This window comes from Podarcis tiliguerta (genome assembly GCF_965153285.1).
Source record: "Podarcis tiliguerta genome assembly, chromosome: 2".
NCBI lineage: Eukaryota > Metazoa > Chordata > Lepidosauria > Squamata > Lacertidae > Podarcis > Podarcis tiliguerta.
This window is the reverse complement of record NC_139535.1, coordinates 16,187,900-16,202,475: the sequence shown is the minus strand read 5'-3', so window position 1 is coordinate 16,202,475 and position 14,576 is coordinate 16,187,900. Positions and strand designations below refer to the sequence as shown.

General features: G+C 45.1%; 1 protein-coding gene, 2 long non-coding RNA genes and 1 pseudogene across 4 annotated transcripts in view; 1 reads left to right on the top strand and 3 right to left on the bottom strand.

Moving 5' to 3' along the window:
* LOC310672938 (uncharacterized protein) overlaps window positions 1–1,497 on the top strand; it is a 46,628-nt gene extending 45,131 nt beyond the window's left edge. Inside the window, exon 3 of the mRNA XM_083430621.1 lies at window positions 1,062–1,497. Within this exon, the coding sequence (XP_083286747.1) occupies window positions 1,062–1,153 (92 nt within the window). The 3' untranslated portion in view covers window positions 1,154–1,497. The remainder of the gene's footprint in view (window positions 1–1,061) is intronic.
* A 7,407-nt stretch (window positions 1,498–8,904) lies between these two features.
* The window catches only part of LOC310671217, a 61,523-nt gene continuing 55,851 nt past the window's right edge, over window positions 8,905–14,576 (bottom strand). The window contains exon 2 of the long non-coding RNA XR_014507905.1: window positions 8,905–9,117. This is a non-coding gene — a long non-coding RNA (uncharacterized lncRNA). The remainder of the gene's footprint in view (window positions 9,118–14,576) is intronic.
* LOC310671097 overlaps window positions 9,236–14,576 on the bottom strand; it is a 57,885-nt gene continuing 52,544 nt past the window's right edge. The window contains exon 2 of the long non-coding RNA XR_014507778.1: window positions 9,236–10,620. This is a non-coding gene — a long non-coding RNA (uncharacterized lncRNA). The remainder of the gene's footprint in view (window positions 10,621–14,576) is intronic.
* LOC310672850 (nurim-like) lies at window positions 9,863–14,424 on the bottom strand (annotated as a pseudogene). Its single transcript, XR_014515473.1, has 4 exons — window positions 14,412–14,424; window positions 13,387–13,579; window positions 12,678–12,854; window positions 9,863–11,816 (listed from the first exon to the last, which is right to left on the bottom strand). The product of XR_014515473.1 is annotated as a nurim-like (transcript).

Sequence of the window (14,576 nt, the reverse complement as noted above, 5' to 3'; positions counted from 1 at the left end):
TGTGGAAAGAGCTTCAGTCTTAGTGGAAATCTTAGAATACATCAACGAACTCACACAGGGGAGAAACCATTTAAATGTATTGAATGTGGAAAGAGCTTCAGTTGTAGTGGAGCCCTTAGAATACATCAACGTACTCACACGGGGGAGAAACCGTTTAAATGTATTGAATGTGGAAAGAGCTTCAGTCAAAGTGGAAAACTTAGAATACATCAACAAACTCATACAGGGCAGAAACCATTTAAATGCATTGAATGTGGAAAGAACTTCAGTCGAAGTGGAACACTTAGAATACATCAACAAACTCATACAGGGCAGAAACCATTTAAATGCATTGAATGTGGAAAGAACTTCAGTCGAAGTGGAAACCTTAGAACACACCAACAAACTCACATGGGTGAGAAACCATTTAAATGTATTGAATGTGGAAAGAGCTTCAGTGAAAGTGGAGCCCTTAGAAGACATCAACGAACTCACACAGGGGAGAAACCATTTAAATGCATTGAATGTGGAAAGAGCTTCAGTCATAGTGGAAATCTTAGAATACATCAACGAACTCACACAGGGGAGAAACCATTTAAATGTATTGAATGTGGAAAGAGCTTTAGTCTTAGTGGAAATCTTAGAATACATCAACGAACTCACACAGGGGAGAAACCATTTAAATGTATTGAATGTGGAAAGAGCTTCAGTTGTAGTGGAGACCTTAGAATACATCAACGTACTCACACGGGAGAGAAACCATTTAAATGCATTGAATGTGGAAAGAGCTTCAGTTATAGTGGAAACCTTAGAACACACCAACAAACTCACATGGGGGAGAAACCATTTAAATGCATTGAATGTGGAAAGAGCTTCAGTGAAAGTGGAGCCCTTAGAATACATCAACAAACTCACACGGGGCAGAAACCGTGTTGTATGGAGTGCGGAAAGAGCTTCAGTCAAAGTGGAGGCCTTAGGAAACATCTGCTAACTCACACAGGGGGGAAACCACAGATGTAGGGAATGTGAAAAGAGCTGCAGATGGAGTAGAGACCTTAATATTCATAAGCAAATTCACACAGATGAAAAGCCATATAAATGTATGCAGTGTTCCACTCAGTTTTCGCTCTTTGCTTCATATCAAGAAACTCATAAAGGCAGAAATCAATTTTAAATGTATGGAACCTGTGTGATGTTCTGGTGTTTGTATTGAAATTTGTATACACATATATATGTGTTAATGTAATGAGGAGATTTCACCCCTCCCATATCCAAGAATCTGCTGATGTTCTCTGCTGATTCTCTAGAGAGGAGGGGCAGTTTCTGCTCTCTACTTATTTCGCTCCAACCTCACATCAAAGAGAGAGAGAGTCTGAGTGTTAGAGAGAGCGAGATAAGGTTGCTGCTAAGAGCAGCTGCAGACACTCAGTGCAGTTCAGTATTTTTTCATTTCGACCTCATTTACATATATAGTTGTGTATTATAGTTGTAGATAGAATAAAGAAGATATTCTACAGAGCTGCTCTCCGAGTCATTTATGCTCTGCTATACTCTGCTGTGCGACGACTGTCTTCTTGTTGGAGTGAATCCGGTGCTCACAACTCTAAGCTGTGAGTCCACAGCACTTTGACCTGTTCCTGTATAGAAGGTGGTCTCTGGAAGTGCTACCCAGCTCTCCTAGCCCAGTCGGGGCTGAAGTGGATGAGTCCAGTTGGTGGCTCAAGGGCGATGCTGACAAGTCACATATAGTAAATGTACAAAATAACTTGCTAGTTGTTGCTAGATAAAAAGGGGGAGAGTGTGAATCTGGAATGTTCAAGGTGTGTGATGAATCTATTGAGTTTTGACCTCAGCCCTTCAATGCCAAAGTGATGGGCTGCCCTTGTCTTGTAGATCAGCATCTGTCAGGCTTCAGGGAATTGGCTTCCTTCCCCCTTGGCCGTAGATAAGCAGAACAAAGGGAAAGGAGTCTTCTTACCTGTTAGAAACTTTAATGATCCCAGCAAGAGAACAAAGAACCCATCTTCTAGGAATGGCGGTGCTCCCAATGAAGAGGTCCACCCCCTCACATCCCTAGTCACCCCTGTCACTTCTGCGCCTCCTAACCTGAGCCTGTACCTGCTGTGCTTTCTGTCCTGCCACTTTCGCAGCTCTCCTTGACCTTGGGGAAAGCAGATGGATGCTTTCCAGAGACAGTGAATCTGTTATCTCTCCCCCCCCCCGAGTTTCTTCTCCAAGCTGTTCCCCATCCAGTATTTCCCAGCTTCTGCCTTCTGATTGACTTCCCGCTCCTCCCCTGCTCGGGTGGCGAGCCTATTTGGGCTTGCCCATGAAGGCTGATGGATCCTGATAGATTCCATCAGGCCTTGCGGGACCCTGCTCCTCCTGGCAACTCATTAGATGACCTTGTCGAGGACTGGAATAACCGGCTATTGGCAGCCATCAATGAGGCCGTCTAAGCACCCTCTGCGACCCCATCGAAACCGGACCCCTTGGTTTACTGAAGAGCTCCAGAAAATGAAGCGGGATCTCAGATGGCTAGAGCAAGTATGGCGACGGACTCGTGACGGAGTTTCAAGAACATCTTATAGGACTCTTATGAAAGCCTATGAGATGGCTGTGAAAGCTGTTTAGAAATCTTACTTCGCAGTTTCCATTGCATCTGCTAGCTCTCGCCTGGCACAACTTTTTAGAATAATTAGGTCGATAACGTCCTTAGGAGGACAACCAAATTTTAGCACAAATTCGACCCATAGCTGTGAGGCATTTGCGAGCTTTTTTGTGGAGAAAGTCCTGTTGCTCCGCCGTGACCTCCCTGCCAATTTAGATACAATGACTGAACTGGAGGCCCCTCGACTGTCTTCGGGTTCAGTGTTGGACCATTTCGATCGGATACTCCCTGCTGATGTGGATAGATTCCTCCAAGCTGGTAGGCCCACCACCTGCCTCCTCGATCCGTGCCCGTCTTGGCTGATTAGGGCGTGTCCAGATGTCACGTGGACCCCCTGGTTGAAATTATCAATTTGTCCCTTGGCACGGGGACATTCCCAGGGGAACTGAAGGAAGCAGTGGTGTGCCCGCTCTTAAAGAAAACGTCACTAGATCCTTTAAACCTATCCAATTACCTCCCAATTTAAAATCTTCCATATCTGGGTAAGGTAATTGAGAGAGCGGTTGCTGAACAGCTTGGTAGGTTTCTGGAGGAAACATCAGCTTTAGATCCATTTCAGCCTGGGTTCCGTCCTGGTTTCGGGACTGAGATTGCTCTGGTTGCCCTAACAGATGATCTCCGTAGACAACTGGATCGAGGTGGGTCAGGACTGCTGATTCTTTTAGATTTGTTAGCAGCCTTTGACATGGTCGATCATGATCTTCTGGACCACCGCCTTGCTGACATGGGGATACAGGGAATAGCCCGTAAATGGCTGTGCTCTTTTATCTCTGGTCGGGGACATATGGTGGCACTAGGGAGGGAGATGTCGTCACGCCACTCCTTGGTGTGTGGAGTGCCGCAGGGCGCAATCCTTGCCCCCAATGCTTCTCCCCCCCCCTCGTCTTGATATTTTATTAAGGATTTTCTTGTTTTACAGAAGTAAGTGTAATGCCTCGTATTTTCCCCCATGTAACATTTTTACAAATCCATTTCATTTGTTGAGGCATTAGGGGGAGAAGAAAAGAAAATACCGGGGTGGATTATTGTCATTGTCCTGTTGGGCTGTGTATGTGATAAAGGGGAGCCATACCGGGGTGAAGGCGTCTTCTTCTGTTTGTCCCCGTGTCAGTTTCAGTTTATTAGTTAATTTTTCTAGTAGGGCTGTTTCCCATACTATTTGGTACCATTGGTCCATACTTACTCCTGACAGGTCTCTCCAGTGTCTGGCTATGATGGTTCTGGCTGCTGAGAGTAGGTGGGTTATGAGTTCTTTGTGGTGTAAATGGGCATTGTTGTCTTGGAAAATGTTTAGTAGGGCCAATTCTGGGGTGACGTCTATTACTTGCTTAGTTATTTTACATAATTCTTGTATGGCTGTTGTCCAGAATAGTTGGATTTTGGGACACTCCCACCACATGTGGAGGTATGTGCCTGTGGAGGTGCACCATCTCCAGCATTTTGGTGAGGTTCCTGGGTGTATTAGCGCTAGTTTCCTTGGTATTAGGTACCACCTGTAGGTGAGTTTCAGTGTGAGTTCTTTTCTTTTCGTTGATATGGATTTAAAGGGGGGTTTAGACCACATTCTGGTCCATTGAGTGGGGTTAATCTCATAGCCTATGTCATTCTCCCATTGTTTTTTGATTGCATCTAGGGGATTTGCGGGATTTTTTGGGGGGGGGGGATTTTTATCTTGATGTTTTATTAAGGATTTTCTTGTTTTACAGAAGTAAGTGTAATGCCTCGTTGTTGTTTTTTCCCCAAGTAGCATTTTTACAAACCCATTTCATTTGTTGAGGCATTAGGGGGAGAAGAAAAAAAAAAGAAAAAAGAAAAGGGGGGTGGAGAGAGGGAAGATGGATGGGGGTGGGGTCGGGTGGCGGTGTTTCTATTATGTTTAATGTATGTAGAGTTTGGTGTCAGCGTTGCTTGTGTTGTTCACTTGTGTTCCTTTGGTGGTGAGAGAGGTTGGGGTTGGCCTAGGGTGTGATTGTTTGCTTGTGATTGGCTGTGGTGATCTTTGTTTTCGTGTGTGAGTGAGGTGGGTGGGTGTTTTGGATCAGGTTAGCCATATTGATTTGTATGCTGTTGGTAGATTATTGTCATTGTCCTGTTGGGCTGTGTATGTGATAAAGGGGAGCCATTCCGGGGTGAAGGCGTCTTCTTCTGTTTGTCCCTGTGTCAGTTTCAGTTTATTAGTTAATTTTTCCCATACTATTTGGTACCATTGGTCCATGCTTACTCCTGACAGGTCTCTCCAGTGTCTGGCTATGATGCTTCTGGCTGCTGAGAGTAGGTGGGTTATGAGTTCTTTGTGGTGTAAATGGGCATTGTTGTCTTGGAAGATGTTTATTAGGGCCAATTCTGGGGTGATGTCTATTACTTGCTTAGTTATTTTACATATTTCTTGTATGGCTGTTGTCCAGAATAGTTGGATTTTGGGACACTCCCACCACATGTGGAGGTATGTGCCTGTGGAGGTGCACCCTCTCCAGCATTTTGGTGAGGTTCCTGGGCGTATTAGCGCTAGTTTCCTTGGTGTTAGGTACCACCTGTAGGTGAGTTTCAGTGTGAGTTCTTTTCTTTTCGTTGATGTGGATTTAAAGGGGGGTTTAGACCACATTCTGGTCCATTGAGTGTGGTTAATCTCATAGCCTATGTCATTCTCCCATTGTTTTTTGATTGCATCTAGGGGATTTGCGGGATTTTGAAGTAGTATTTTGTATATTGCAGATACCGTCCCTTTACTGTTTCCCTTTGTTGTCAGGAGGAGGTTTTCGAAGGTTGTCAGGGGCCTAGTTGCTGCTGATTTTACTGTTGGGTTGTTTAAGAGGGCATGTAGTTGGTGTTGTGTTAACCAGGGCATTTGGGTGTCTTTTAGTTTGTCTTGTATTTCTTGTGTTGACAAGGGTTTGTTATTTTTATAAAAGTCTATTAGGCGATATAAGCCTTTGGTTTGCCAGGTTTTTATCTGGAGGTTTTGTGCTGCATGGTGGAATAATGGGTGGTACGCCAGGGGGATTAGTGGGGATGGGGTTGGGGATAGTTTGCCTATTTGTGTTTTCCATGCTTTGAGCATGGTCTGTGTGTACCTGTTAAGTGCTGTGGGAATTTTCTTTAGTTTGTTTGGGAGGAGTGGGTATGTTGTGGTGCAGGTATTTTCAATTGTGTCCCTCTCTAGGCGTACCCATTGTTTTGTCTCATCTTCTAGTATATATGGGATTATATGGCGTATTTGGTTGGCATTGTAATATGCTTCTATTTTGGGGATTCCCCATCCTCCTTCTGAGGTGGGGAGGTGCAGGTATTTGGGGCTTATTCTTGTTTTTTTATGTGAGAAGATGAAAGAGTGTAGTTTTCTCTGCCAACTGCGAAGTTGGGTTGAGGGGATCCAGATTGGGAGGGCCTGGAATAGGTAGGTTAGTTTTGGGAGTGTGATCATTTTGATCATGGCTGTTTTGTCTGAGAGAGTGAAATTCATGTTATTCCATCTCGTTAGGTCTTTGTTAATTTGTCGCCACAGGCGCTTGTAGTTGTGGAGGTACAATTTATTGAGGTTTCTGGTTATTTGTACCCCTAGGTATCTGAACTTGGTGTGGCAAAGTTTTATTTTGGTGACCTTCGTGAGTTCTTTTTGGGTGTGAGGAGGGGTGTTGAAGCACATAGCTTCTGACTTTGTAAAATTTACCTGTAGGCCCGACACCATTGCTAATGTGTTGAGTTCTCTGATTAGGGAGGTTGCTGTGCTTATGGGGTCTGGTGTTGTGACCATTAGGTCATCTGCAAAGAGCCCTAATTTATAGGTTCTGCCTTTTATTTCCACTCTCTTGATGTCTGTGGCTGCTCGGATGCGGATTGCTAAGGGTTCCAGAGCCAGGATAAATAAGAAGGGAGACAGTGGGCATCCTTGTTTTGTGCCTCTTTGGATAGCTATAGTATTAGAATCCATATTGTTAGTTCTGCATTTTGCTGAGGCTTGGGAGCATATTTGTTTGAGGATTTGTAGGAAGTTGGGGCCAAATTTCATGTTAGTTAGTACTGCTAATATGTATTTCCACTCTAAGCAATCAAAGGCTTTGAGGATGTCTAGGGACATAATTGTCAATGGGAGTTTGGTTGCCTTGCTGTGCTCCATCAGGTTCAGTAGTTTTCTGATGGGGTCTGTTATATTGCGGCCAGGGACAAAGCCAGTCTGGTCTGGGGCTATTAACTTGTGTAGGAAGATTTTTAGGCGGTTGGCCAAGATTGATGTGAATATCTTGTAGTCTTGGTTTATTAATGAGATTGGGCGGTATGATTCTACTTTGAGGCTGTCTTTTAGTGGTTTTGGGATGGAGACTATTTTGGAGTGGGTCCAGGTTTTGGGGATGGGGCCCCCTTTTATGATGTCATTGAATAGGCGGGTCATGTAGGGCATCAAGGGTTCTTTGAATTTCCTGTAGAATTCTGCTGTGAAGCCGTCTGGTCCTGAGGCTTTGTGTGGTCTCAGGTTTTTGAGGACCGCATCTATTTCCTCTGGGGTGATAGGGCTGTCCATGAATTCCTGTTCCTCATCAGTTAGGGTAGGCATGGTCAGTCTTGCTAGAAATTTTCTGATTTCCTTCTCTGGTGGGTTATGGGAGGTGTATAGGTTGGAGTAGAATTCTGCAAATTCTGAGGTTATTTCTTCAGGGGAGAATGTTATGTTGCCATCTTTTTTGGTGATGCAGTATATTCTTGTTTTGAGTGCTTTTTTCCTACATCTATTTGCTAGTAATCTGGAGTTTTCCCCTCCATATTCGTAGAAACGTTGTTTAGAGTATAGAATGTTGATCATTGTTTTGTTAATTTCTAGGGAGTCTAGTTCTCTCCTTTTTTGTTCTATAATTTTGAGGAGTTTTTTAGATCCTGTTTGTTTGTAGCGTGATGAGAGGGCTGTGATGTCTTGTTCTATTTTGCTAATTTTTGAGGAGGTTTGTTTTTTAAGGAATGTTTTCTCTTTTATGCAAGCTCCTCTGGTGACCGCTTGCCCCAATGCTTCTTAACATCTTTATGCACCCCCTTGCCCAGATTATCCGGAGCTTTGGGCTGTGCTGTCACCAATATGCTGATGACACTCAGCTCTATCTGCTGATGGATGGCCACACCGACTTGGCCCCGGACACACTGACCAGATGCTTGGAAGCTGTGGCTGGATGGTTTCGTGGGTGCCGATTGACACTAAATCCTTTGAAGACAGAGGTCCTATGGCTGGGTCGGGATGGCATGGGAATGAGGGACCAACTCCCTTCTCTTGAGGGGGCCCAATTAGTGCCATTGCCTTCCGTTAAGAGTTTGGGTGTAATCCTTGACGCCTCCCTTTCCAAGGAGGCGCAGGTTACAGCAACAGCCAAGGCGACATTTTTCCACCTTCGCCACATCAAGCAGTTGGTCCCTTACCTTTCCCGCCCCACCCTGGCCACAGTGATCCATGCGACGGTCACCTCCAGACTTGACTACTGTAATTTGCTCTATGAGGGGCTGCCCTTGAAGCTGTTCCAGAAACTCCAGCGGGTGCAGAATGCTACAGTGAGGCTCCTCACGGGGTCTCTGCCATGGGAGCATATTCACCCAGTGCTTTTCCAGCTGCACTGGCTCCCGGTGGAGTACAGGGTCAGATTTAAGGTGCTGCTTTTGACCTTTCAGCCCTTCACAGCCTAGGACCCTTGTACCCACCTTGTACCTACGGGACCGCCTCTCCCGGTATGACCCACGGAGGACCATAAGGTCCAAAAATAGCAACACCCTAGTGGTCCTGGGCCTTAAGGAAGTTAGATTAGCTTCAACCAGAGCCAGGGCCTTTTCAACACTGGCTCTGGCCTGGTGGAAAGCTCTGTCTCATAAGACCAGGGCCCTGCAGGATCTGATTTCTTTCCGCAGGGACAGTAAGACAGAGTTGTTCTGCCTGGCCTTTGGCTTGGAGCCAATTTGATTCCCTCCCCCTCTTTCTTTTCTCCTGTGATGAAGCTGCGTTTTAATATCTTAATGTTTTAATATTTTAATGTTGTATTTTAATCTTGTTTTTAAGTTGTATTCATTGCTTGTTAGCCACGTGGAGCCGGCCTTGGCTGGGGAGGGCAGGGTATAAATAAAAATTATTATTATTATTATTATTATTATGAACTATGTTCCTCTGCAAACGGTAAATAACTGTTGGGGGGCTTAAAAGCCGGCCGTTGTTTCGTGAGGGGGACAGGGGGGGGAGAGCCTTAGCGATGCCACAGAAAGAGCTAAACGTGACTAGAGGATACATGTGGTTGCTACTCTGACTTTGAAGCTGGGCAGTGGGAGTGGCACATGCTTCTGCTAAAAGCAGATCTAGGGAAGATTAAGTTAATTGCAACCTTAAACACACTTGGGTCCCATTAGAGAGGATCCTCATGAGGCCGGAGGAACATCGCCCGGCTGAGAGGTGTGAAGGCCACTCCCTGCAAGGCCTTTCCCACCTGGCCCTGGGGGCGGGGCCCAGACTCACCCAGCCCTACTATGTTAAATATGTATTCTGTAGTTGGCTTTTATTTTGAAATCTTTAAGATAATGTTTTCGTTTTCTGCTATGTTGCTTTGACAGTATACTCTATATTTCGCTTTTTTCCACATTGTTTTATTTATGTTTTATTGATTTAATATGCTTTAACCCACTTTGAGGTTTTTCTTAAAAATATAAAGGGTATAGAAATTAAACAAAAAAATAAATAAATGTATAGAGCAGGGATCTCCAACATGGGGTTGCTCACATGTTGGGCAACAATGCTTATAAGCTTCAGCCCGTACGGCCAAGGTTGATGAGAGTTGTATTTCAAAAGCTCAGGGGTGGAAAATCTCATGATTCTTACAACTTGTCATCATGAATAATTACAGTGGTACTTCAGGTTAAGTATTTAATTCGTTCCAGAGGTCCATTCTTAACCTGAAACTGTTCTTAACCTGAAGCACCACTTTAGCTAATGGGGCCTCCTGCTGCGCCGCCGGAGCACGATTTCTGTTCTTATCCTGAAGCAAAGTTCTTAACCTGAAGCACTATTTCTGGGTTAGCGGAGTGTGTAACCTGAAGCGTATGTAACCCGAGGTACCACTGTATAGGTAAAACGTTTGTTGATACAGAGCTCATTTTTAGTTTCCGGGAGCAGCTGGTCACTTCGGCTTTATAAACAAAACCAAATATATTGAAACACTTTACATTAAAACCAAATTTCAGAACAGAGACAAACCAAACTTTTTTAAAAAACACACACCTGTTTTTTTACTTTACAAACCATTATCTTCTCAATCCAAGATTTGCTTTTCATATGTATAAAAATACTTTGTTAGCAAGGGGGTACAGAAATAATAATAAAAAAGCTACAATAAAAGCATTATCAGCATTTAAAAAGAAATGCTAGTGGGTGTTCAGGGCATTGAGTTACAAATGAAGGCAAAGATCCAACCATTGCTAGGTAGAGCCTGGAGACATAATCCTAGAATCAACCCCTGCCCCCCCCCAGCCCGCTTTTGCCTGTAAATGTACTTGATTCAAAGATCACATAAATTATATTTTTTGTCATTAATTCTGATGGGCGGGGCGAGTTAAAAGTCACCCACCGCATGGAGATATATTTGGCTTTGAGAGGCAGGTGGTCCACTGCCTGACGGCCATCTTGACAAGAATCTTCCTCAAGGCCTTGTCTTCTTCAGCCCAGGTAGGCCTTGGAATTAAGAATGCTTTGGAACTGAATTGACGCGACAGAAGCAAGAGGATGGGCAATGAATTCTGATGGCTTGCTTGGAACAGAAATGTATTTGAAAGACACTGTGCTGAAGAGGTATATTTGCAAAAAGCAAAAAAACCTCACAGCCCACCCCACAAATTATCTAGGCTGCTACCTCTTTAAAATAGTTCTTGCTTGTGAATCAAAGTTAAAAATCCTATACTTTAAAAATCACTTGGGCAGAAGTTCTGTAGCAGAAAATAAATTGAAAAACCCAGTTCTAATGCTTTGTTATTATAATGAATTTCAACTGAGGCATCTTCTGTGCTTTTTAACAGCTGCAGAATCCCAGTCAGGTGTGCCTGGTGCCCTCTAGGGCAGGAAGGCCAGCAGCAGAGTCCATGACAGACAGAGCCACCCCCTGACTGGTTGGAAGTAAAGCCAGCTAGCAGGTGGGGAATGGCTGGGGGCAGACTGAGGTTACTGGGGTTAGTGCCCCACTGATTCCACAGGGCCCAGCTTTGCCAGAGATGGGGAACATTTTGTCTGTTGACCTACCTGCCTGCTGTCTGCAGTTGTAAATCGTAAAAAAGCCTCCCACAAACAACAACAACCTGACCACCTCACCTAAATTCCAGTCGGTTATCAGTGACTCATTGTTCTTCTTAGCACTAGTGGGGGGGGGAGACTCTTTTTGGGCCCAATATATCCCTTTAAGCCTATACAGCAGGTATGGGGCATCCACAGCCCTCCAGATGTTGATGGCAGCTGAAGTCCACCAACTTCTGGAGGGCCATAGGCTTTCCCCACCCCTGCTCTAGAGACTTCCCTCCAAGGAACTTGGGGTTGAATTCTGCCATCTTTGGAGTTCCACCTCTTTCCTCAAGGATTCCAACCTACTGGGCCATGTGGCTCGACCTGGGATCACCATATAGAACTCCTTATATGTGTTTTAAGAGTTGTAGCAAAGTAGGCCTGCTGGAAGCCAGAACTCTTAGGTCCCATTTATAGACCTCTCAAGTCCCGAGTGCATAAAAGCAAAAGGATATACAAGGCACATTGCATCGTTCAGTGCTTAGCATGGGAGAGTGCAAGGTACAAGGCTCTCAGGCCCCAATATACTAGGACACCAGCACCCGCATATAAAATTGGGGCCACACCGGTTCAGTTCTTAAGGACGGAGGGGCCATTCTGAGCCAGCAGATCTCCATAGGCTGCCTCCTCACGGGAGAAGATCTGGAACTTCTTGTCCAGCTGAGCTCGCAGGTAGAGGTAGTCTTGCTGGTCAAGGTTGTGGGCGCAGGTGATGTAGGCTGTGAAGAGCAATGCGAGGAGCAGGCGGTCAAGGGAAAGGCAGGGAACGGCCCACAGGATGAGGAGAAACTCCAGGTACACGGGGTGACGCAGGTGGGAGAAGAGGCGGATGGCACTTGTGGACTTCACGGCCAAAGGGTCCCCCATGCCCAGGCAGTGGTAGTAAACCTACGGAACGAGAGAAACACCCATTTGCACCGCAGACGCACAAATCCTTTGGGGAAACAAGACACCATTTTAGACCTGTGTACACATTGGGCCTCTACATATTCACTAAGGGGGAATGTGAGACCTGTTTTTGTTTTGTTGTCTGGACTGCTGAGACAACACTAAGTGCTTCTGCGGTCCCTGCCTTGATAAAAAATCCCTCAGAATTCCAGAGATGGAAAGAAGAGAATGTCCCTACCAGAGAGGAATGGCAAATTAAACTGCTGGACTATGCCAAAATGGCAAAACTGACCGTTATGCTCAGGAACCAAGAAGACCATAACTTTAGGAAAGGATGGGGGAAATTTATAATTTATCTTGGAGACCACTGTAAACAGATGAAAACATTAGCAGGATTGAAATAACACTCATAGCAAGTTCTATGGACCTATATAAAATATGGACTATTGAAAAAGATGCAGTAGAAAAGGTTTAATAATAGCACCCACGGAGGGGAAGATGGGAAGTCCAGAGATTCTGAGGAATCTCCAAATGTGGATGTGTGTGGTTGTACTGTATCTTATAGTTTTAAAATCAAATTTTTAAAAATAAATAAATAAATCCCTCTGAATTCATCCAAATCCAATCCCCCCCCCTAACTGCTATCACTGTAAAGCCAGAGCACATTAAGAGCTTCCAAGAGAGAGGTCATGGCTTCCAAATTTGCTTCAACCCTGGGACCTCTCTTTTTAGAAATATTTTACAGCAGGAGGAAAGATCTTCTATCACCCTCATTGGTTGGATCATTGGGCCTCGCTGAGCTCAGCTGCCAAATACAGGACGGTGGCCTCTCTAGATGGGGAAAGGGAAGCTGCGCGGTACCTGTTTGACCCCCATCAGCTCTGCGTAGTCAAAGATGAGGAGGATGCTAAAGATGACCAGCCAAGCAATGAAGTGGAGGATGAAGCAGATGAGAGGGACCCAAGTGACCCACGGCTCCCTGCTCGTATTCCAGAGCACAGGAGCATCCTGCACAGGCTGCCAGTACCTCATCAGCAGCTAGGTGGGAAGGAAAAGGCACATTAGATAAAAGTAGATTCTCCTGCAGGCACACGTCTCATATGGCTGCATTTTGGGACTCCAAAACTGCGATCGCATTGTAGAAAATCCGCTGGACATGCAGGCATTAGCCAAATCATACAAATCATATCCATACTGGGTTGTTGTTGTTTTTAAATTGTGCAAGATTCTAGTCCTCATCATTGCAATGATGCATTTTGCTTCACAACATAATGAAGGCTATGCTGAGTTAACAGTGTGAGTTTGGGAGGTCCGTTCTCAAAATAAACTGTACCAAGGAGCAAAGACTTAATGCTGAAATTGGGGGGATTTGCTTTGGCAATAACAATTCCATGAATGTGCAGAGTGTGAAATCTAAACAGCATCATGCCAGGAAGATATTTTCTGCCTTTTGAGCTTAGCTTTTCTGACAAGAATTCACTCTGAGTTGCTCTGTTATCTTGCCTCTGGGACTTCTTCCTCCCCTTCAGTCCTCTCCCCCCATTTTGCTGCCCCAAATTGATACCCCTACCTGGAGAGTCAGCGCTGTGCAGAAGACATAGAAAGATCTCTGCAACAACTTCTGGTCCAGTGTTTGACGTGCTGAGCGGCTATGAGGCTGTGCTGCAGGATGAAGAGGACAATTAAGCCCATGTCCACCATTAGTGGCCGCAGAATCTTGGGATCCCTCAGGGCAGCTTCCCATTGAGGATGAGGAGCAGCATCTGCAAAGAAAAGAGGTTCCGTCAAGGTGAGGCCTAGTGCATCCAGCAGGGGCTGGCAGAGGATCTCAGATAGTAGCCCAGAAACTGATCCCAGAGACAAATTGTTCTCTCTCTCCTTCTCTCTCTCATCATCTTAAAACAATCCTTCCACAAGCTGGTGTTCTCTGGATAGCTCAGTTAGTTAGAGTGTGGTGCCGATAGTGCTAAGGTTGCAGGTTTGATCTCCGTAAGGGACAGATCTCCCAGAGATATCATACGTAGAGTGGATTCACTATTCCTTCGCACAGAGAACTTGGGAAATTGTAGCTCTTTGAGAGAAATAAGGGTTATAAGGGTTGCTATGTGTCCTCTTTTTTCAGGGGTAAAATTTCTATCCCAGTGGATAAATTTGCCAAAATCTCTATACTTTCTGGATGAGATATAGCCATAACTGATTGGGGAAGACTTGCTGTCCTCTTCTCTTCTCCTGCCCGCCCTCCCAACAATACATCACAGCTTCGATAGACTACATATAGCAGAGGTATTAAAAAAGAGAGTCATCATAAGCACCCTCTTTTTTTGCTCTTCAAAACATGGCAACCCTACTTAACAGCTCCAAGCAACCTTAACGAACTACAGCTCCCAGAATTCTTTGGGGGAAGCCATGACTGTTTAAAGTGGTATAGTGCCCTTGAAGGACAGAGATGCCTCAGCTTTCTAAATCTTGGTTGCCAACCCCATCTCTGGTGCTAAGCCAGGTCTAGAGGTGTGAGGCTGCATGTCTGCTGCCACAACTGATTCCTGTAAAAAATATACAACACGGTTGGGTTGAAACGGCACTCTTTACACTTACCTGGTTTGCACATGATGTTAATGTGCCAAGGGTGGAGAACTTCAGACCCGGGGGGCCAAATGCACATGTGGTCTGTGGGCCTCTGAATTCACTGCTCTGAATCCATGGCTCTGCTTCGCCCCTTAGCCAGCCGGGATGTACCTTTCAACTCTTGGCAATGCCTCC